General features: G+C 34.3%; 2 protein-coding genes across 10 annotated transcripts in view; one reads left to right on the top strand and one right to left on the bottom strand.

Annotated features, from left to right (window-relative positions):
• Positions 1 to 23202, top strand: part of SAP30 (Sin3A associated protein 30) — a 115581-nt gene that overhangs the window by 2980 nt on the left and 89399 nt on the right. For 2 of the 8 annotated variants that reach the window (XR_008618300.1, XR_008618299.1), the window contains exons 4-6: positions 1876 to 2015; positions 9328 to 9424; positions 11866 to 14620. Coding sequence is in view for 2 of the 8 variants with exons in the window: in XM_055087354.1 (XP_054943329.1) it covers positions 1183 to 1356 (174 nt within the window). In the remaining 6 variants the exon portion in view is untranslated. The other 6 variants (XR_003681355.2, XR_008618298.1, XR_008618297.1 and 3 more) reach the window with 6 other exon arrangements.
• SCRG1 (stimulator of chondrogenesis 1) overlaps positions 11422 to 23202 on the bottom strand; it is a 32504-nt gene continuing 20723 nt past the window's right edge. For both annotated transcript variants that reach the window (XM_028494252.2, XM_028494253.2), the window contains exons 2-3: positions 14520 to 14775; positions 11422 to 11928 (exon numbers count right to left, since the gene is read on the bottom strand). In XM_028494252.2, coding sequence (XP_028350053.1) covers positions 11874 to 11928; positions 14520 to 14761 — 297 coding nt within the window. In that variant the 5' untranslated portion in view covers positions 14762 to 14775 and the 3' untranslated portion in view covers positions 11422 to 11873. The remainder of the gene's footprint in view (positions 11929 to 14519; positions 14776 to 23202) is intronic.

Raw genomic sequence — 23202 nt, 5'->3', positions numbered from 1 at the left:
TCTACCACTTAGGAAATTCCTTTGTGTAATGACTACTCGATGGATTGTGTGCAGTTTTCTAAGCATCTTCCAATAATGACTTTCAGAAATAGTGAGTGAAAGTTTTTTAAATTTTCATTCTAGAAACCTGTTTATTTTAAAATTCTATTTGTTGAGTAAACATTTATTGAACACCTAATTGAGGCATAATAAAATAAATTAATAAGCTTTGATGTTTTTGTTAGAATTTATTTTTTGAAGTTTTTGATGGAGTAGGTTTTACAGATAAGCCCCTAAACAGTATTCCCATACCTGGCTGATTTAACTATTTCAGAACTTGTCCTGGTTGATGTTAGTTTTATTTGAAGCACCCATGTTTTTACGTCTAGAAGATGCAAAGACTTGTATCCAAGCTTTTACTTATAGTTTCTTGATATAGGACTTGCAGTCCTTCAGTGAATTTTGAAAAATTGAGTGTGTTTGTGTTCTCAGGAAATAATAGAGCCAAGAAATCTGTACATCATATTAAGATATTTATAGATTTATATGTTTGTACTTCAATCATATTTAAAATAAAAATGCTTAACCTATTCAACAGGATGTAAGTAAATATATAAATCAGTTTTCTCATATTCTTCAGCTTGAATTTAGTAATCCAACATTTTCTAAAATGTGCATATTGAATAAGATAGAAGATGAGTAGAATGATTTTTAACATTAAGATCCAGTATATTAATGCTTTAGCCAGAGCTGCATCTTTCCTTCTTGCCTAGGCAACAAAAATCTAATTTTTCTTTAAATTTGATTTAAAAGATCACATCCTTTTTGGATTGTATAGTACATTAATATAACATAAATATAGATATTGCCTGCCATGATGAAACTATGTTGATATATATACAGTTACTAATCAAGTGAAGGTACCTTTGTTTTGGGACAAATGAGAACCGAAGAAATGATTATTTTAAATGTTACATTTAAATTTATATATTTTTTAAATGCAGAAATCAAACTTGAAGTTTTTGATAATCTGATCTTCTTTTTAAAAAGTTAAATTATTTTTAGAGCTATTTTCTTTTTTAGAAATGAGAAATCCAAATAGTCATGAGTGTTATAACTTACTCAGAAATGCAGATATTTACAAATGATTCCAGAGTTGAATGACTATCCTCCTTAAGTCTCTTAATTATCTTTCTCTTTAAGAAGTTTTATCTTCTAGAATCTAAATATGCATATCAGCGCCCCAGTTTAGTCTATTATACTTCTATTGGTAGTTGCAGAGCACAGAATGAAAAGTCAAGAAAGCAGGTAAACATTCTTCAGTGGACATCCCTTTTTCCCTTCTCATTTTCCATCAATAATTTTTATTCAGAATAATTTTCAGGGAACCTTAACAAAAAATATTGCCAATGAATGAATGAATGAATGTAAGTTGTAGCAGACATATTTGTAAGATAATTCATGATTTGTTTCTATAGTACCAAAACTTCTTCAACTTAATGTTTATCCTTTTTCCATAAGTAGAGACTAAACCATTATATGATGCATGTGGACTCCTACATTCTGTTCTATTTCATTGATATTTGAAGTTTAAAAGTAAAACTACTTAATTCCTAATCTAGATCTCAGTTATAAAATTCAAAATAAGTAAAAGGAAATACACATTCTAATTAATATATAGTTAATTGGGTGGGCCAAGGGATCCTTTGAAATCACACTACCTCTTGTTCATAATATCTTATTCTTATATGCTTTTCATCCTGTTGGTTCTTCGTTAAATTTATTTTTAAAAGGAAATAGCTCTTATCACACTTTTGATGACAGTATTTTTTACCTAGTTTATAAAATCTGTTAATATCTATAATTTAATTTCCTCAATTTTTTTTTTCTTTATAGATAGTTGGTTGCCACTTTAGGTCAATTCCAGTGAATGAAAAAGACACCTTAACATATTTCATCTACTCAGTGAAGAATGACAAGAACAAGTCAGATCTCAAGGTTGATAGTGGTGTTCACTAGGAGAGATGGAATTGAGAGTAAGACTTGGATGTTCATGTTAAGACTGCTTACTGCTTTTTCACATGTAGAAATGTTCCTTGTGTATTTTTTCTACAGAAGATTTTCTCTGGTTTTATTTTCTTTGTTTCTGAGTCTAATAATTAGTTGGAAACTCATGTAGAATGAGCTTTCCTAGATTAAAAAATATTTTAAATAAAGGTTATTACTATTATAGTTGCTTCAGTGTATTTATTTTGTGAAACTTGATTTTTATTTTAAACTGACGTTTAGGGACCAGTATTAATTGAGATTTTAATGTGAAGATCATTTTGTTACCTTTTTTCTCTTTTCTTTTTTTTAATTCTGAGGAACTAACAGAAGTAACAGATGTAGCACATTTGCTTTCTCTGGGGCAGTCTGATTTGGAATTAAGGATATCCTAAATAGTATTATTTTTTAAAGTGCTTTTCAGTACTTAACAGGTTTGAAATATCAGGAAGAACAAATAGTTTAATGCCTGCCTCCTTCCAAAGAAGACGTAATGTGTCAGCAAAGGTAAACACAGTGCTGAAAATTGAAACCTGAACATAGAATTAAATAGTTTATTGTTTCTTTAAATTTTGTTTTAGTGAAAAGGTATTTATATGGCACAAATATAGAAAGAACCTCTGCACTGCCCCTTAGTCTTCAGTCATGTTCTGTACTGTTTACACTGCAAATTAAAGCTAATAAATTGGAGAGATCTAGAAATCTAACAAGATCTTAAAATTTTGGTCATACATAGCTCTGACTTGAGTTCTATTTTATTTCCTTTTTATATTTATATTTCATTCTCTATCAGTTTTCTCTTAAATATTTTTAACCTCTGCTTTTCCTGAGATTGTATTATTTAACCAGGGTCTTAGAGTTACAAATCAAATTTATAGCTTGTGACATCAGAACAGAACAACAGTTTCAGTGAAGTGTTCTGAGATTGCGGTACAAATTTCAGGATTGAAATGGCCGAAACCATTAATGTAGCTCAGGATATCTCAAGGTTGACATTTGGGCCTGATAATTCTTTATTGTGGGAGGCTGTCCTGTGTGTTGTAGGTTTGGCAGACTCACCAGAGTCCACACACTAGAGCCAGTAGAGCTCCAAAAGTGATAACCAAAAATATCTCTAGACATTGTCAAATGTCCCTGGTGGGGACAGAATCACCCCTGATTGGGAACTGCTATGTAGCCAAATTTAAAGGACATACTGGTTCAATAGAAGGTGAGTCTGTGTATTTTTAAGTGTTCTGAGTGTATTGACAGCTAGAAAATAATGGTGAACTCTAACGCTACTGGTCTTTCTTCTTGCTGTGACCATTTAAAGATTTACTTGCTACTTTATTGATGAGCCAGAGCTTGTAATAATTGGTATTACAGAAACCTCTGGTTTCCAGTACTCTAGAAATCTCCATGAGAAGTTTTTTCTTAGCTGTATGAAGATGAACCACATAGCTACAAGATGTGGTGGTTTATTTGAAGAAAGTATTACCTCTATATTTTATATTTTTACCTAAATCTATAAAGGCTTAGTGTAGAAACTTGTCTGTAGGCTTATTTTTTCCTATAAAATCACACTCCATTCTTATGAAAAAAGCTTGAAATTATTTGCTGACATTAAAATATATGTTTATGAATACAATGAATCAATGTTAGTTTCATACAATTATGTGCATAAAATGTAGTTGTATAAAAAAGTGAAGAAGAGTTGAGTGTTGATTATCCAGTGAAATTAAATCTCGTTAGAGCAGTTTAAAACATGAAAAATTGAGAACTTAAGAGCCTCCCCAAAAATGAGAGACTCAAGAAGCTGCAGTGTAAAAGTTTTACATAAAAATTTTAATTCTTTGCTGTTGGGTTTTAAAAATTACGAGTTTAGTGGAAATCTTTTTACTTATTTATATCTGAACAAGAAAAAGTAAATCTCTTTAAGTATATGGTTTACTTTTAATATTAGAGCACCAGGAGAAGAATCCAAATTTGACTACCATTGGGGTAGAATGTGTAGCAGCAGCTCAAGAAATAAGTTATTTGGTAACTACCTTTTACTGAATAATTTAGCAAAAGGCTAAAAATTAATGTCTGAAATAAATTTCTTTAAGAAAGTAAGCTCTATTATTTCTACATAAAGGTTTTTTTTTAATTGAAGTTAGCCACTTTAAAGTGTACAATTTGGTAGTATTTAGTGTATTCACAATGTTGTGCAACCACCAGCTCTATTTTAAAAACTTTTCCTTACCCCATAGAAACACTGATAAGTAACTACTCCCAATTCCACCTCTTCCCATCCCCTGATAACCTCTAATCTTTCTGTCTCTATGGACTTGCCTATCATGGATATATCATGTAAAGGGAATCATACAATACATGTCCCTTTGTTTCTGGATTTTTTTGCTTTAATATTTTCAAGGTTTATCTAAATTGCAGCATATATTAGTACTTTTTGCTTTTCATGGCTGAATAACATTCCATTGTGTGAATTTGTTTTTCCAATCATCCACTGATTGGAAAATGTGTTTTTCCAATTTGTTTTTCCAATCACAATTGGAAAATCACAATTTGTTTTTCCAATCATCCATTGATGGACATTTAGATATTTGGATTTCCACCTTTGGCTATTATGAATAATGCTGCTATAAACATTCGTGTACAAGTTTCTGTGTGGACATGTCTTCATTTTTCTTGGATATATATCTAGGAGTGGAGTTGCTGAGTCACATGGTAATTCTATAACGTTTTGAGGAACCTCCAAACTTTTCCATAGTGGCTGTATCATTGTACATTCTTTTTTTTTTTTTTTTTTTTTTTTTTTTTGCTGTATGCTGGCCTCTCCCGTCGCGGAGCACAGGCTCCGGACGCGCAGGCTCAGCGGCCATGGCCCACGGGCCCAGCCGCTCCACGGCATGTGGGATCCTCCCGGACCAGGGCACGAACCCATGTTCCCTGCATCGGCAGGCAGACTCTCAACCACTGCACCACCAGGGAAGCCCCCATTGTACATTCTTAACAGCTATTTCTCCAAATTGCTAATACTTGTATTTCCTTTTTTTTTTTTTTTTTTATTAAAGCCATCTTACTAGGTGCGAAGTGGTATCTCACTGTGGTTTTGATTTCCATTTCTTTTCAGTTCCTTTGTTCATTTTTAAATTGGGTTGTTTTTGTTGTTGCTGAGTTGTAGGAGTTCTTTATTCTAGGTATTGACTCTACATCCAATATATGATTTACAAATATTTTCTCCCATTCTGTAGATTGCCTTTTCACTTTCTTGTTAATGTTCTTTGATGCATAAAAGTTTAAAATTTTTGGGCTTCCCTGGTGGCGCAGTGGTTGAGAGTCCGTCTGCCGATGCAGGGAGCGCGGGTTCGTGCCCCGGTCCGGGAGGATCCCACATGCCGCGGAGCGGCTGGGCCCGCGAGCCGTGGCCGCTGAGCCTGCACGTCCGTAGCCTGTGCCCCGCAACGGGAGAGGCCACAACAGTGAGAGGCCCGCGTACCGGCAAAAAAAAAAAAAAAAAAAAAAAAGTTTAAAATTTTTATTTAGTACAATTAATTTTTTTCTTTTGTTGCTTATACTTTTGGTGTCAAGCCTAAGAATCCATTGCCAAATCTAAGGTTATAAAGATTAGCCCGTATGTTTTTTCTAGGAATTTTATAGTTTTAGCTCTTAAATTTAGGGCATTGACCCATTTTGAGTCAATTTTTGTATATGGAGTGAGGTAGAGTTCCAGCTTCATTCTTTTGAATGAGGTTATCCAGTTGTTCCAGCAGTATTTGTTGAAGAGACTGTTCTTTCCCCACTGAGTGGTCTTGGCACCTTTGTCAAAAATCAGTTTGCCATAGATGTTTTGGTTTATTTCTATATTCTCAATTCTGTTCCTTTGGCCTATATTTCTATTAAGCCAGTACCATACATATTTGACTACTGTAGCCTTGTAGTAGGTTTTAAAATCAGAAGGTGTGAGCCCTCCCACTTTGTTTTTCTTTTTCAGTATTGTTTAGAATATTTGGGGCCCCTTGCAGTTCCATATGAATTTGAGGATTGGCTTTTCTATTTCTGGAAAAAAAAAAAAAGACCATTAGAATTTTGATGAGGATTGTACTGAATCTGTAGATCGCTTGACAGTTGCCATCTTTAAAATGTTAAGTATTTCATTCCGTGAACATGGATTATCTTTCCATTACTTTTAGGTCTTCTTTAATTTCTTTCTGTAATGTTTTGTAGTTTCCAGTGTACAGGTCTTTCACCTCCTTGGTTAAATTTATTCATGATATTTTATCCTTTTTGATGTTATTATAAATGGAATTGTTTTGTTAATATCTTTTTTTGGATTGTTCCTTACTGGTGTATAAAACACTGATTAGTGTGTTTTGACCCTGCACCTGTGCTGAATTCATTTATTAGCTCTAGTAGTATTTTTGTGGATTTTATGATATTTTCTGTATATGGAATCATGTTATCTTTAAATAGAGATAATTTTACTTCTTCCTTTTGAATTTGGATGCCTTTTATTTATTTTTGTTGCTGAATTGCTCTGACTAGGACTTATAGTACAATGTTGAGTAGCAGGGATGAAAACAGGCATCCTTGTTTTGTTCTTTATTTTCACCATTGAGTATAATGTTAATTGTGGATATATCGTAAATGCTCTTTATTTTATTAAGGAAGTTTTTTCTATTCTTTGCTGAGTTTTTTAATCATGAAAGGGTGTTGAATTTCATCAAATACTTTTTCTATAACTATTGAAGTAATCATGTTTTCCCCCCCCCTTTGTTCTGTTAATTTAGTGTATTACATTGAATTGTTTTCTTTGGTTGAACCACCCTTGCATTCCTGGGATAAATATCACTTGGTCATGTTGTATAATCCTTTTAGTGTGCTGTTAGGTTTGGTTTGTTAGTATTTTGTTGAAGATTTTTACATCTATATTCATAAGGGATATTGTTCTATAGTTTCTTCTGCTGTCTTTATCTGACTTTGCTATCAGGATAATGCTGGCCTCATTGAATGTGTTCTCTCCTTTTCTGTTTTTTGGAAAAATTTGAATAGGAGTGACATTAATTTATCTTTTAAAAGTTTGATTGAATTCACTAGCAAAATCATCTGGTCCGGGACATTTCTTTGATGGAAAATTTTTGATTATTGATTCAATCTCTTTACTTATTATAGGGCAGTTGAGGTTTTCTATTTATTCTTGAGTCACCTTTGGTAATTTTGTGTTTCTAGGAATTTGTCCATTTCATCTAGTTTATTCAGTTTGTTGTCATACAATTGTCCGTAGCGTTCTCTTATAATACTTTTAATTTCTGTAAGGTTGGTTGTAATGTCCCTGCTTTTATTTGTAATTTTAGTTATATGTGCTTTCTCTCTCTCTCTTTTTTTTTTAGTAGTCTAGCTGAGGGTTTGTCAATTTTGTTGATATTTTATTTGGTTTCATTGATTATTATTTTTCTATTCTCCATTTCATGTATTTCTGCTCTAATCTTTATTATTTTCTTTCTAACACTGGCTTTGGATTAAGTTTGCTCTTCTTTTTCTAGTTTCTTAAGGTGCAAAGTTCAGTTGATTTGAGATCTTTCCTATTTATTAATGTATATGTGTGCAGCTATAAGTTTCTCTCTGAGTAGTTCTTTTGCTGCATCCCATAAGTTTGGTGTGTTTTTTGTTTTCATTCATCTCAGAGTATTTTCTGACTTTCCTAGTTCTTCTTTGACTCATTGGTTGTTAAGGATGCATTGTTTAATTTCCACATATTTGTGGATTTTCCTGTTTTTCTTCTGTTACTGATTTCTAGCTTCATTCCATTATGGTTAGAGAAGATAGTTTGTATGATTTCAATTTTTTTAATTTATGGAAAATTGTTTTATGGGCTAACATACTATCCTGAAGAATGTTCCATGTGCACTTGAGAAGAATGTGTATTCTGCTATCGTTGGGTGAAGTGTTCTGTATATGTCTGTTAGGTCTAGATGGTTTAGAGTGTTGTTCAAGTCCTCCGTTTCCTTTTTAATCTTCTGTCTAGATGTCTATCCATTATTTAAAGTAAAGTATTGAGACCTCCAACTATTATTGTAGAACTATTTCTCCTTTCAGTTCTGTCAATGTTTCCTTCATATATTTTCTGGCTCTGTTGTTTGGTGCATATATATCTATAATTTTTATATCTTGTTGTGGATTGACCCTTTTAACTATAAAATGTCTTTCCTTGTCTCTTGTACAATTTTTTTAATTTAAAATCTATATTGTCTGATATTTGTATAGCCATGCCAGCCAGCTCTCTTTTAGCTGCTATTTGTATGGATTTACATAGTTTTGATAACAAAATTCAGATTGTGATCTAGGCAAATTATGGTGATTCAAAAATAATTTTTTGTCATGTTATTGCTTATTTATTTAACTGGAGTTAGTTTAAAAGTGTCAAGAAATGTCTTATGTATGCATATATATATTTTTAAGTGTGTGTACTGTTTACTATAGAATTTATTCTTTGGGGATTAGGATATTTCTTGTATTTCTTTGTAGCTAAAAGCTGATACTACAAACTTTAGTTTCCTATATGCATCATGTCCCAGTTGCATTTATAGTCTACATAGTCAACTATAGTTCTTAAGTAATAATCATATTAATTGCTACTAGATTATCATATATGTGTTTGTGTGTGTGTGTGTGTTGTATGTGTGTATTCCCTTTAATGTATATTTAAAGTAGACATCAAGTCAGTTTTATACCCATAATACCCAACAGACTTATGTTTTGACTTCTAAAACTCTGGAAATGGAGATCACATATACTTCTTTTGTTGAAAATTTACTATAGGTTTTTATTTGTAAAATTCTGAGAGTATATTGGCTACATGTATGCCATGCATTTCTCTCCAGGTATACCACTATACAAAGTTGAGCACATTTTGGTGATACCGTTCTATAGAAGTAAATTGAGGAAGCTAATTCAGTGTCAATTTACTATACTTTTCTAAAATCAGTTTCTCTTTAATTCTTTGACAGAAAAGTTTAGGTTTAGGTGGTTAATGCAGTATGATTTAGAAATACATGAATTTGATAATTTTTTCCTTTTGGGAAAATTATTTTAAAGCCCATAGTATTTTACTGGTAAGATTATTTACATTTTAAAAGTACCTGTCATAATACTTTGCTAAGACAATTTATTATTGAAAGAATTCATGTGTATCTCTGGGCAGTTATAAGGAAGTTAAGGTTGTAGAATGAGCTGTGAATGTTCTTACCTGTCCTCTCCCTCTAAGAGTTGTTGCTCATTGTTTTGTTTCTCCATGTTGCTTCCAATTCTCTAATAATCCTTTAGGATTAGTACCTAATCCCAGCAAATAAAAATATTCAAGGAGTCCCTATGGATTATGATGAGGAAAAGAAAAATTTTATCAAGAAGAGATGAGCTATTAGTAAGTATTACTGTCAACTTTGTGCTCAGCACCATGGAATTCATAGTAAGAACAAGAATATAGAAAGTCAAAGATAAAAATACAGAAATTGTTATTCATTTGTTATTTTATTATTTGTTATTCAATTGTTATTCATTTAAGCTTTTAACATATATGAGCTATCTGAAATGTCGCATACTTGTCGCATACAAGTAAAAGTTTGCTTTCCTAAAAAGGAAATAGATTATCTGATGCTATTAAATAAAGCAGTGGTTAAGGCTCTAGATGCTAGAGGAAAACTGGTCACATTCAAAACCTGGCTTTACTGCTCTGATAATGTAACTTAATATGAGCTACTTAATCTCTAAGCCTTGGCATTTTTGTCCATTGAGCAGGGATTGTGATAGTACCTATCTCATTCAGTTGAAAGACAGTGTTTACCACAGTAGTACATTTTTAATAAAAGTTTAGTTGTCTTTTGTTGTAGCTAAAAGCTATTGAAAAAATAAAGGAACTATTCATTAAATGACTGAATGAAATGTTTGCTTTTAAAAACATATTGACCAAGTCAGAAAAGGTTGCATAGGTAAGTTGTGTGAACATTCATGTTTTTACATTTATTTGGTAAAACATATTGACCAAGTCAGAAAAGGTTGCATAGGTAAGTTGTGTGAACATTCACGTTTTACATTTATTTGGTAATTTACATAAAAAAGAGTGTGCTTCTATAATGCATTCATTTCTAAAATAATGTAATGCAATTTGATATTACAAGCTATTTCCAGAAAGGAGAGAATATGAAGAATAGTCATAATAATCTATAAAATTCCATTTATTAAATATTTAGCTTTTTTCCAAATACTATTTTTCTCATCAGGTTTTGAGTGCAGTGATAAGGGCATATTTAGTAAAAAGCCATTGTTGAATTGCCTTGTTTTTTTCCTCCCTCAGAGAGAGTCTATACCAAGTAGAAAATGTACTGATGATTTTCTTTATTTACCTATTCTATGCACTGTTCCAGAAAGGATATAAGACTTCTGTTATTGTGTTAGTTTGACTTTAATACCTGTCAGTTCAGTGAAGGAAAAAAAACTCTATCAAATCATGTACTATGTTGATAAAACAATATATTTGAGGTTTTTAAAAAAAATTCCACTTCATGCATTTTTGTAGAAGTCATAGTATTTGAAAACATGTTCTGACTTATGTTTTTGCAGCTTTTAAGAGGAACTGAATTCTGATTACCTCAAAATTCTTTTGTTCAGCCCAGTAACACCTATTGAACACTGAAACTGCTCTGGGTGTGGTCTTGAGAAACAGATCAGGGACCTCCAAGGATGTATTTCAGTGAAACAATGTCACTTTAACTCAAAATGGTTATCTCCTAGATTTACTACACCTGTGGTGCTTCTCAAACGTTTCCCCACAGCAGTACTTTGTATAGCACCCTACACTTCTCCTTTGTAGCAGCAGGCTTCACATTTATAAATATTTGTAATGATTACAGTTTTGTTAGAATACAAGTTCCAAGAGCAGTCCATCTTATTCATTACTACATCCCCAAATCTTAATAACAGCTGGCACTTAGCGAGTATCTAATAAATTTTTATAGCATGAAGGACTTTCTGAAATTAATTCTGCTGGCTACTCATCAGTGCACACCTCCAAAGTTGTGGAGCATAGTCCAAAACTGTCTCTAACACCCAGAAAATATCTTTGAAGGCATCCGTTTTATTTACCTTTAAAATTCACGTGACTTTAAATTCTCATCCATTACATGTTTCTTTTAATGTGTTTTGTTATTCCCAAGAAAAATGGACACGTCAGGGGTATGTAGCATAGTTTTAAGGGTACAACTATGTGAGTGTTTTGGAACTGGAACTCTCTTCAAAGTCTGTCTTGATTTTTAGCAAATACCTTAACTTGAGTTAGCATCTGAAAAGTGGGTTTAAGAATACTTATCTTGATGGTTTTGTGGTTTTTTAAGAGAGAAAAATGCAAATGTGCTTAAAGTACTGGGCATACATAATATATACTCAAATATTGGCTCCCTTTTCCCCCTTCTTACTAGAAAACTTCTAGTTTCCCTTCCAAGAACCTCAATTTATCTCTGGTTCTTTTCATTAAGTATACATGATCTGTCAAGAACAGAACTATCAAGAACTGAAAGTATTCTCCATCTTTGAGCCAGGGTTATGGCTCTTCCTCTGAGGGACAGAATTCTTTTACTGAGCACAGTGAACACCTTGTAGATGAAAATTTTCTAGTCAAAAATTTTAAACAATTTCCACAGAGAAAAATTAAATGGAATTTTTATTACTGCTAATTTAACACAAGTTTACTTAGGCAAGTAAGAATTTATAGAATCTGTGCTTTATTGCACTTCATAGAAACCAGAAATACAGCTACACTGTTATAGTGTGGTTTGTGGGGAATTAAGAATGGTGTTGTCTGGAATACAGGATGATTCTCAGTGATTGTTGCAAGGAATCACGAAAGAGATCTTTGGTCCAAAGAAGACATCTCTGAAAGAGAGCAGAACATGAATTAAATCCAGCTGAAAGTTAAGATATATGTTAGACTTTTCTGAGCAAGAAATGGACGCTGATTTCCAGGATTTCAGATATGACTATTCTTTTTAGGTGAATAAAGTACAAAGAGTGGGAGGACTTTTGCCACAAGAGCAGCAAAGACCAAGAAGGTAATCAGTTCTTCTACTTTCCCCCATCTGCCGTGGACATTATGCTGTCATTTGTCTATAAAGAGTAGGAAATATTGGGTGATTTCAAAACCTTACAAGCATACCAAAATATTCATTTCTCTGATATGGGTGGGGATAGGCCATGAAGTTTAAATCTACAACTAAGAAACAAGATTAAAAATTTGTTAGGAAGTCAATAAGTAAATTTCTAGGTTTTATAGGGAAAGGTGAAATTTTGAGCTACTCAACTCTATCCACTCTTGTTGGAAAGATCACATAAGGTGATGTATAATAAAAATGAACGGTATAATATGTGTATATGTGCAAGGTAGTATTATGATTATGGCTCATTAGAAATATAATTAGCATGCAATGTACAACATGATGACTGTAGCTAACACTGTTGTATGATATATTTGAAAGTTGCTAAGAGACTAGATCCTACAGGTTATCACGAGGAAAAAAAATTGTAACTATATGAGGTGATTCGTGTTAACTAAACTTATTATGGTAACCATTTCACAATACAGTTGACCCTTGAACAATGCAGCAGTAAGGGGTGCTGAGCCTCTGTGCAATGGAAAATCCGTGCATAACTTTACAGTCAGTCTTCCATATTTGTGGTTCAACATCCGAGGATTCAACCAACCATAGATGGGATAGTACTGTGGTATGTATTATGTTTAGTGAAAGAAATTTGCGGATAAGTGGACCCATGCAATTCAAACGTGTGTTGTTCACAGGTCAGCTGTATGTGTATGTCAACTCATTGTGCTGTATACCTTAAACTTATACAGTGCTGTATTTAATTATATTCAATGCAACTGAAAAAATAGAATGGCAAAATAAAATTTGTGTTTATAGGTAAAAAAAAAAAAAAAAAAAAAGAAATATACTTAGATATTTGTTGCTACTGGGAAAACTGTAACCCAAAATCAGATAGAAATTATTTTCATATATCCATACTTCTAGCTCATTCATTAACAATGGATAGTCAAAAATTATATCATAAAGTAAGTACATTTCAATAAATTAGTTTCAAGTCTTAACAAAAAAGTAAACATGATATTTTAATATTAGATGGCGTTTCATTTATGTAGGAGAAGTTAAATCATCTTATGGAATCAGTTAACTTGAGTTTTTGATATCATTGTTTAATCAAGTGATTCTCAAATTTTATTATGCATCAGAATCACTTGGAGCGTTTAAGCCATAATTGCTGTGCTTCCTCTCCATTGTTTCTGATTCATTTGGTTTGATCTGGGGCCCAGGGATGAACTACGTTTTTAACAAGAACTCAGGTAATGTTGAAGCTGCTGTTCTGGGAACCATACTTAAGAACCAACTGGCTTGGTAGAAAAAATACCCAGACCAAATCAGAAGACCTGTGTTCTAGTCTCAGTGCTGATATTAGCTAGTTTGCGGGATGGTGGTCATTTTACCTCTCTACACCTTTCTTTGATAAGATGGTTATATCTGCCCTTTCTAGCTCACAGATTTCTTAGAAAAATGAAAAATATGATGATATGTTGAAAGTAATTTGAAAAAGCTGATTTCAATATGAAGTAGCCAAGATCATAGTATTTGAGCTTCCTCAATAACCAGGAGAAGATTATTTTAAAATCAAGAGCTATAAATATTTATTTACTTATCTACCTTTGTATTATACTTAAAATACATCTACTTTCCAAGTCAGTGGACAATCTGTATTCAGTTAATTTCTGGTTAACTCATACACAGAGCTAGAAAGTTTTTCTTTCACCATTACCAAACTTTTCCATCCAGTTACTTCATCTATTCACTGGGGTCTTTTATCTAAAGCCTTTTATTAGTTTTCAAATTAGTTTAAGATGTCAGCCTTGAAGGTGACTTCAGCTACCAGAAGATTTTTTGTGTGTGTGGTTAAAAATCAGATAGGAAATTCAGAATTTAATAGATTGGAGTGTTGTTAATTTCCTGTATCTCATTTAGTTTTACTAAAATCTGCCAAACTCTGTCTCTTAAATGAAAACTTTCATTTTGGTACATAATGGTGATGATCCTAAAAAATAGCTGAGGGGCTTCCCTGGTGGCGCAGTGGTTGCGCGTCAGCCTGCCGATGCAGGGGAACCGGGTTCGCGCCCCGGTCTGGGAGGATCCCACATGCCGCGGAGCGGCTGGGCCCGTGAGCCATGGCCGCTGGGCCTGCGCGTCCGGAGCCTGTGCTCCGCAATGGGAGAGGCCACAGCAGAGGGAGGCCCGCATACCACAAAAAAAAAAAAAAAAAAAAAAAAAAAAAAAAAAATAGCTGAGATTTGAACAGGGTTTTACTGAAAAGGGTGATTAATTTTAGCACACTCATTATGAAGTTGTCTTAAGAAAGAGTTGTTGTACATACACTTCACAGCAATATGTTTTGTGATTGCATTTCCTTACTTTGGGCAGCAGAGCAATTCACTGAAGTTGCAGTAACAGATCATCTCACATCCCTTCCCATCCCAGAAGTGATCCTGGACGTTTACATCAATCTTTGTCAGGTCAGCTACTCCTTCTGGAAGATTGTGACAGTTGCGATCTTTCAGTATCTTTCTGTAGCAAGAGAGGCGATTTGCAGGCATGGCTTGGACTCCTAGCAGCAAAGTTAGTCCAACGGTGACAGCAAGTACTATAAATTTCATTTTGGCTTTTGGCCCTGAGATAGAAGAAAAACCAAAATGTGTCAGTGTTTGTATGTTTGTTTGTTTGGTTTAAAGATGGAATTCATCTGAACATAAAGTTCTGCAGCATTCTCATAAACTCTTGAATAGAAAAAGTGGGCGTTGATTTTTTCTACTCTCTTTGAATGTCTCTCAAAGTTTAGTTTTATGACCACCTACAATAAAAATCACTTAGAATATTTGTTAAAAATGACATGCCTGAGCTCCACAAAGAAATATTGAATGAGAGTTATGTGAGGGAGGGGGAAGGGAGATAGTGGGAAGAGCCAGAATCTGTGTTTTTAAGGACCCAGTCATTTTTTTCAGTATATTCAGTAGAGAAAAACTGCTTTTTAAGGTGATAAAAACTCAAGTAAATTTCTGGAACAAATAGCATCATTGTGTACAGTGATTCTTGACCTTGCATATCCTAACAACATTGTCCAAGAATGTGGGTCCAACCCTGACAGAAACAAAAAGCCCAGTTATCTTGACATTGACAGATTATATTCTATAGATATATTTATAGTTAAGTTTTAAAAACTTTCAGAATTATTTTGGGGACCCATTTTTGTTGCATATTTTTAGTAATTGTGAACTCTTCTCCCACATGGGTTACATCTTAGCCTCAGTTGAAAACAGAGGCTTGAATTCCCCGTAAGAGGCATTCACCCTGTTCTCGAACACCTACCATGATGGGAAACTCATTGTTGACTAAATCCATATTCCACTGATACAGTTCTAACGTTTCCCTTACTGGAAAATATTTTTCTGTGGCTTCCACCCACCAGTTCTAGTTTGAACTCTTGGGATCATACCGCAAGTCTAATTCCTCTTTCAGGAGATAACACTTTAAGCATCGTATCTGCATACAACTATGGAATATGCATTATCTATTGAATCACGTTTTTCTGGCTTCCATATTAAACATGAAGAAAATGGAGGCTCTTGTAGTAAAGGAAGACTAGCAAAATAGTTGGAGGAACCAGAATCAGACTCCACAGCCATTCAGATTTCATCTTGTTGTCAGGTGCTGAAGTGTCTTTCCTACCTCTGGAGTATTAAAAAGGGAGGAAGACAGATATGTATATTGTACGATGAAAGAAAACAATATTGTTGAAAGGAAATTTTACTATGAAGTTTTCAGTGATTAGATGCACCTCAAAGGTCAGTTATTTTAGGTAAGATAATGGATTTAAAAAAGAAAACTTAGTTATTTTAGAGCAGTTTGGCTTACAATAAAATGGAAAGGAAGCTGCAGATTTCGATGTACCCCCTGCCCCAAACATGCACAGTCTCCCATGTTATCAACATCCATCACCACATGGTACATTTTACCAAGGATGACCCTACATTGACACATCCGAATCACCCTAAGTCCATAGTTGGCATTCAGTTTCATGCCTTGTGTTGTACATTCTATGGGTTGGACAGATGTGTAATGGCTTATACCCATCATTTAAATATCACACATGGTATTTTCACTGCCCTAAAAATCCTCTGCGCTCTGCCTATTCATCTCTCCCCACCAACCCCCAGCCCCACAGCAACCACTGGTCCTTCTTATTGTCTTCATAGTTTCGCCTTTTCCATAATGTCCTATAGATGGAATCACACAGTATGTCATCTTTTCATATTGGCTTCTTTCATTTAGTAATATGCTTTTAAAGTTCCTCCATGTCTTTTCATGGCTTACCAGCTATCTTTCTTTTTTAGCACTGGATGATATTCCATTGTCTGGATGTACCACAGTTTATTTATCCATTCACCTACTGAAGGACATCTTGGTGGCTTCCAAGTTTTGGCAGTTATGAATAAAGCTGCTATAAACATCCTCCTGCAGGTTTTTATGCAGACATGTTTTTAACTTCTGTGGATAAATACAAAGGAGCATGATTGCTGGATTATATGCTAAGATTATGTTTAGTTTTGTAAGAAACCATCAAACTGTATTCCAAAGTGGCTGGATTATTTTGCATTCCCACCAGCAATGAACGAGAGTTCTTGTTATGCCATATTCTCACCAGCTTTTGGTGTTGTCAGTGTTGTGGATTTTGGCCATTCTGTTAGGTGTGTAGTGGTCTCTCATTGTTTTAATTTGCATTTCCTGATGACATATGATGTGGAGCATCTTTTCATGTGCTTATTTGCCATCTGTATATCTTTGGTGAAGTGTCTGTTAAAGTCTTTGGCCCATTTTAAAAGTCAGGTTGTTTGTTTTCTTATTGTTGAATTTTAAGTGTTCTTTGTACAGTTTGGATAACAGTCTTTCAGCAGATGTGCCTTTTGCACATATTTTCTCCGAGTCTGTGGCTTATCTTCTAATTCTCTTAATATTTTCTTTCAAAGAGCAGGTGTTTTTAATTTTAATGAAGTCCAGCTTATTAATTATTTTTTCATATATCATGTGTTTGGTATTGTGTCTGAAAAGGCATCACCAAACCCAAGGTCATCTAGATTTTATCCTGTGTTATCTTCTAGGAGTTTTAGAGTTTTGTACTTTACTTTTAGGTCTATGATCCATTTTGAGTTAATTTCTTGTGAAGGGTGTAAAGCCTGTGTTTATATTCATATTAGGGCATGTGGATGTCTGGTTGTTCCAGCACCATTTGTTGAAGAGACTGTCTTTCACATTGTATTGCTTTTGCTCTTTTGTCAAAGATCAGTTAACTGTATTTATAGAATTCTATTTCTGAGCTCTGTATTCTGTTCCATTGACCTATTTGTCTATTCTTTCACCAATACCACACTGTGTTGATTACTGTAGCTTTATTGTTAGTCTTAAAGTCAGGTAATGTCAGTCCTCCAACTTTGTTCTTTTTTTGTTTGTTTGTTTTTGTTTTTTTTTGCGGTACGCGGGCCTCTCACTGTTGTGGCCTCTCCCATTGCGGAGCACAGGCTCCGGACACGCAGGCTCAGCGATCATGGCTCACGGGCCTAGCCGCTCCGCGGCATGTGGGATCTTCCCGGACCGGGGCACGAACCCGTGTCCCCTGCATCGGCAGGCGGACTCTCAACCACTGCGCCACCAGGGAAGCCCTGCCAACTTTGTTCTTTTCTTTCAATATTGTGTCGGCTATTCTGGGTCTTTTGCCTTTCCATATAAATTTTAGAATCAGTTTATCAATGTCCACAAAATAACTTTCTGGGATTTTTATTGGGATTGTATTAAATCTGTACATCAAGTTGAGAAGAACTGACATCTTGACAATATTGAGTCTTCCTTTCTCCATGAACATGGAATATGGAATATCTTTCCACTTATTTAGTTCTTTGGTTATGTTCAACAGTTTGGTAGTTTTTCCTCATATAGATCTCGTTGTATATATTTTGTTAGATTTATACCTAAGTATTTCATTTTGGGAGGGTGCTAATGTAGATGATATTGTGTTTTTAATTTCAAACTCCATTTACTCATTTTTAGTAGATAGGAAAGCAGTTGACTTTAATATATTAACCTTCTACCCTACAACTTTGCTATGATTTAGTTCCAGTAGTTTTTTGTTGATTCTTTTGTATTTTCTACATAGACAACCTGTCATCTGCAAACAAAGACAGTATTATGTCTTCCTTCCCACTCTGTATACTTTTTATTTCCTTTTCTTCCCTTATTGCATTAGCAAGGACTTCCAGTATGATGTTGAAAAGGAGTTGTGAGAGTCAACATCCTTACCTTGTACCTGATGTTAGCGGGAAAGCTTCAAGTTTCTCACCATTAAGTATAATGTTACCTGAAGGTTTCTTTAGACAGTCTTTATCAAGTTGAGAACATTCCCCTCTATTTTTAGTTTACTGAGAGTTTTTATCATGCTTGAGTTTAAATTTTATCAAATGCTTCTCCTGTATCTATTGATATGATCGTGTGATTTTTTTCTTTTTTAGTCTGTCAGTGTGATGGATTACATTAATTGACTTTCAAATGTTGAACCAGCCTTCCATACCTGGGATAAATCCCACTTGATTTTGGTGTATCATTCTTTTTATACTTGTTTGGATTCAATTTGCTAATAATTTCTTGAGGATTTTTGCATCTATGTTCATGAGAGATATAGGTCTGTAGTTTTCTTTTCTTGTGATGTCTTTGGCTGGTTTGGGTATTAGGGTAATGCTGGCCTCATAGAATGAGTTAGGAAGTATTCCCTATGCTTCTATCCTTTGAAAGAGATTGTAGAGATTTGATATACTTTGTTCCCTAAATGTTTGATAGAATTTACTAGGGAACCCATCTGGGCCTGGTGATTTCTGTTTTGGGAGGTTATTAATTACTGATTCAATTTCTTTAGTAGATACAGGTCTACTCACATCATCTGTTTCTTCTTGTGTGAATTTTGGTAGATTGTGTCTTTCGAGCAATTGGTTCATTTCATCTAGGTTATCAAATTTGTGGGCTTTTCCTTTATTATCCTTTAACTTTCCATGTGATCTGTAGTGATGCCCCCTCTTTCATTTCAGATATTAGTAATTTTGTGTCCTCTCCTTTTTTTTTCTTAGTTAGCCTGCCTAGAGGCTTATTAGTTTTATAGATCTTTTCAAAGAACCATCTTATGGTTTCATTGATTTTCTGTGTTGATTTCCTGTTTTCAATTTTATTGATTTCTGCTCTAATTCTTACTATTTCTTCTGCTTACTTTGGAGCAAATTTAATTTGCTCTTTTTCTAGTTTCCTAAGGTAGAAACTTAGATGATTGATTTTAGATCTCTCTTCTTTTCTAATATATGCGTTCATTGCCTTCATAAATTTGCCTCTGTGCACTGCTTTTGCTGCATCCTGCAAATTTCGTAAGTTATGTTTTCATTTTCATTAAACTCAAAATATTTTAAAATTTCTCAAGATTTCTTCTTTGACCCATGTGTTATTTAGAAATGTGTTTAATCTCCACATGTTTTTCTATTTTCCAGTTATCTTTCTGTTATTGATTTCTAGTTTAATTCTACTGTGGTCTGAGAGCAGACCTTGTGTGACTTCTTTTAAATTAGGTAAGATGTGTTTTATGGCCCAGAATGTTGTCTATCTAGGTGAATGTTGCATGTGAGCTTCAGAAAGATGTGTATTCTACTGTTGTTGAGTGAAGTGATCTACAGATATCTATTATATCAAGTTGATTGGTGGTGTTGTTGAGTCCAACTATGTCCTTTCTGATTTTCTGCCTGCTGGATCTCTCCATTTCTGAGGGAGGGGTGTTGAAACCTCCAACTATGATAGTGGATTCATCTACTTTTCCTTGCAGTTGTATTGGTTTTTAGCTCATGTAACCTGATACACTGTTGTTAGGCAAGTATCCATTAAGAATTGTTATGTATTCTTGGAGAATTGACTCCTTTATCATTATGTAATACCCTTCTTTATCCCTGATAACTTTTCTTACTTTGATGTTTGCACTGTCTGAAATTAATATAGCTCCTCCTGCTTTCTTTCGGTTATTGTTAGCATGATGTATTTTTCTCCATCCATTTACATTTGATCTATATGTGTATTTATATCTAAAGTGAGGCAACATATAGTTGGGTCATGCTTTTTGATCCATTCTGACAACCTCTGTCTTGTAATTGGTGCATTTAGATCATTGACATTCAACATTGACATTGATATAGTTAGATTAGGATCTACTATGCTTATTATTGTTTTCTGTTTATTGCTATTGTTCCTATTTTTCTCTTCCACTCTTTTTCTGCCTCCTTTTATGGTTTCAGTTGAGCATTTCCTATGATTCCATTTTCTCCCCTTTCTTAATGTATTAGTTATACTTTTTCTTTTTTACTTTTTCAGTGGTTGCCGTAGTGTTTGCAGTATTCATTTATGACTAACCCAACTCTGCTTTCAAATAATATTATAACACTTCACAGTACAGTAATGTGAGTACCTTATAATAAAATAATTCTAATTCCTTCCTCTCATTCCTTGTATCATTGCTGCCATTCATAAGCATATATATCTATACATATATATATCTTTATCTATATCTATATACATACATAACATAGGTAGTTGAATACATTGTTGCTATTATTTTGAACAAACCGCTACCTCTTAGCTCAATAAAGAATAAGAAGAATAAAAGTTTATTTTACCTTCTCTTATTCCAATTCAGTGTTTTTACTTTATGTAGATCCAAGTTCCTAACCTATATTATTTTCCTTCTCTTGAAAGAACTTTTAACATTTTTCATAAGGCTGGTTTACTGGCTATGAATTCTCTCAATTTTTGTTTGTCTGAGAAAGTCTTTATTTCTCCTTTACTTTTGAAGGATAATTTTGCAGAGTACAAAATTCTAGGTTGGTAATTTTTTTTTTTCAACAGTTTATTTCACTCCACTCTCTTCTTGTTTGCATGGTTTCTGAGAAGTTGGATGTAATTCTTTTCTTTGTTCCTCTGTAGGTAAGGTGATTTTTCCCCCTCTGGCATCTTCTAAGGACCTTTTCTTTATCTTTGTTTTTCTGTAGTTTGAAAATTATCTGCCCATGTGTAGATTTTTGACATACGGTCTACTTGATGTTCTCTGAATTTCCTGCGTCTGTGGTTTGGTTTCTGACATTAATTTAAGTAAATTATCAGTCATTATTTTTTCAAGTATTTTTTCTGTTCCTTCCTCTCTTTCTTCTCCTTCTGGTGTTCTTATTATGTGTGTGTTACACCTCTGTAATTGTCCCACAGCCCTTGGAGGTTCTGTTTCTGGTTTTTTTTTTTCAATGTTTGTTCTCTTAGGCTTTCAGTTTTTAAGGATTCTATTGACCAATCCTCAAGCTCAGAGATTCTTTCCTCAGCTGTGTCCAGTCTACTAATAAGCCCACCAAAGGCATTCTTCATTTCCGTTACAATGTTCTTTTTATCTCTACTATTTATTTTTGGTTCTTTCTTAGGATTTCCATCTCTCTGCTGGCATTGCCCATCTGTTCTTTCATGCTGTCCACTTTATCCATTAGACCCCTTAACATATTAATCACAGGGTTTTTTTTTTACACATTTAAAAATTTTACTGTAATAGGTATAGTATCATTAATTTACATTTAATATTTTGCATGCTACATACATTTAAATAGGATATCCCTTTCTAATCCCCATCTAGTATCAGGAAAATGCTTGTAAGTTTGTTTTACCTTGTTGGTAATGGTATGCATTTTAAGTGGCATTGGGCATCCCCCCCACTCCAATCCATCATCTTTAATTGCAGTTGTTTTAAGTTCCTGGTCTCATAATTCCAACATCACTTCCATGTATGGTTCTCATGCTTGCTTTATCTATTTGTTTTTGGTATGACTTGTAAATTTTTCTTGATACTATGTATCAAGAAAAATGGCTTATGGTACATAAGCCAGATACTATGTACCAGGTAAAAGGAACTGCTGTAACTAGGCCTTTGGTAATGTGGTGGTGAGATATGAAGGGAGAGGAAGCATTCCATGGTCCTGTAATTAGGGCTTGGTCTTGTAGTGAGACTGTGCTTCCGGGCTGCGAACTTCACAAATGTGTCTCAGTCCTTTCCTCTCCCCTTAGGTGGGACAGGATGGCTAGGTGGGCTGGAGTTGGGTATTTCCCTTCCCCCAGATCAATCGGGCTCTGATAATACTCCAGCTGATCAGGCTCTGGTTCACTAGTTTCTCCCAAGGGCAGGCCTTGTTAAGAAGAACAGAATGCTCTGACATATTTCAAGAGGGTTCCTTTCCCATCACCTGCCAGAACCTTGTGGAGATTTTTCTCAGTATTCACGTAGGAGTAGAATAGCTGGTAGGTGTATGTTTTACGTTTTAAGGAATTGCTAAATTGTTTTCCCAAAGTGGTTGTACTGTTTAAAATTTCCACCAGCAGTCCAGTTTGTCCACATCCTCTCCAGCCCTTGGTATGGTCAGTCTTTTTTATTTTTTGCCATTCTAATAGCTGTCTCATGGCCATTTTATGTTGTATTTCCTTAATGATTAATGGTATTGAGCCCCTTTCATATGCTTATGTTCATCTGTGTATCTTCTTTGGTGAACTGTCTGTTCAAATCTTTTCCCATTTTAAAAAACTGGGCTTGTGTTCTTGAGTTGTGAGGGCTCTTTATATATTCCGGACACAAGTTCTTTATGAGATATGATAATATCTAATAGAGATATTATTTATTAGGGCTTGGTCTTTTAGTGAGACCAAGCCCTAATAAATAGGTTTTGCAAACATTTACTCTTCATGCGTGGCTTTCCTTTTCACTTGCTTAACAGTGATTTTAAAAGAAGCAAAAGTTCTTAAAATTAATGAAGTCTAGGGCTTCCCTGGTGGCGCAGTGGTTGAGAGTCCGCCTGCCGATGCAGGGGACACGGGTTCGTGCCCCGGTCCGGGAGGATCCCACGTGCTGCGGAGCGGCTGGGCCCGTGAGCCATGGCCGCTGAGTCTGCGTGTCCGGAGCCTGTGCTCCGCAATGGGAGAGGCCACAACAGTGAGAGGCCCGCGT

This window comes from Physeter macrocephalus, chromosome 9 (genome assembly GCF_002837175.3).
Source record: "Physeter macrocephalus isolate SW-GA chromosome 9, ASM283717v5, whole genome shotgun sequence".
Classification (NCBI taxonomy): domain Eukaryota; kingdom Metazoa; phylum Chordata; class Mammalia; order Artiodactyla; family Physeteridae; genus Physeter; species Physeter macrocephalus.
Note: the sequence above shows the minus strand (reverse complement) of the source record. Positions and strands in the feature narration are given on the sequence as shown.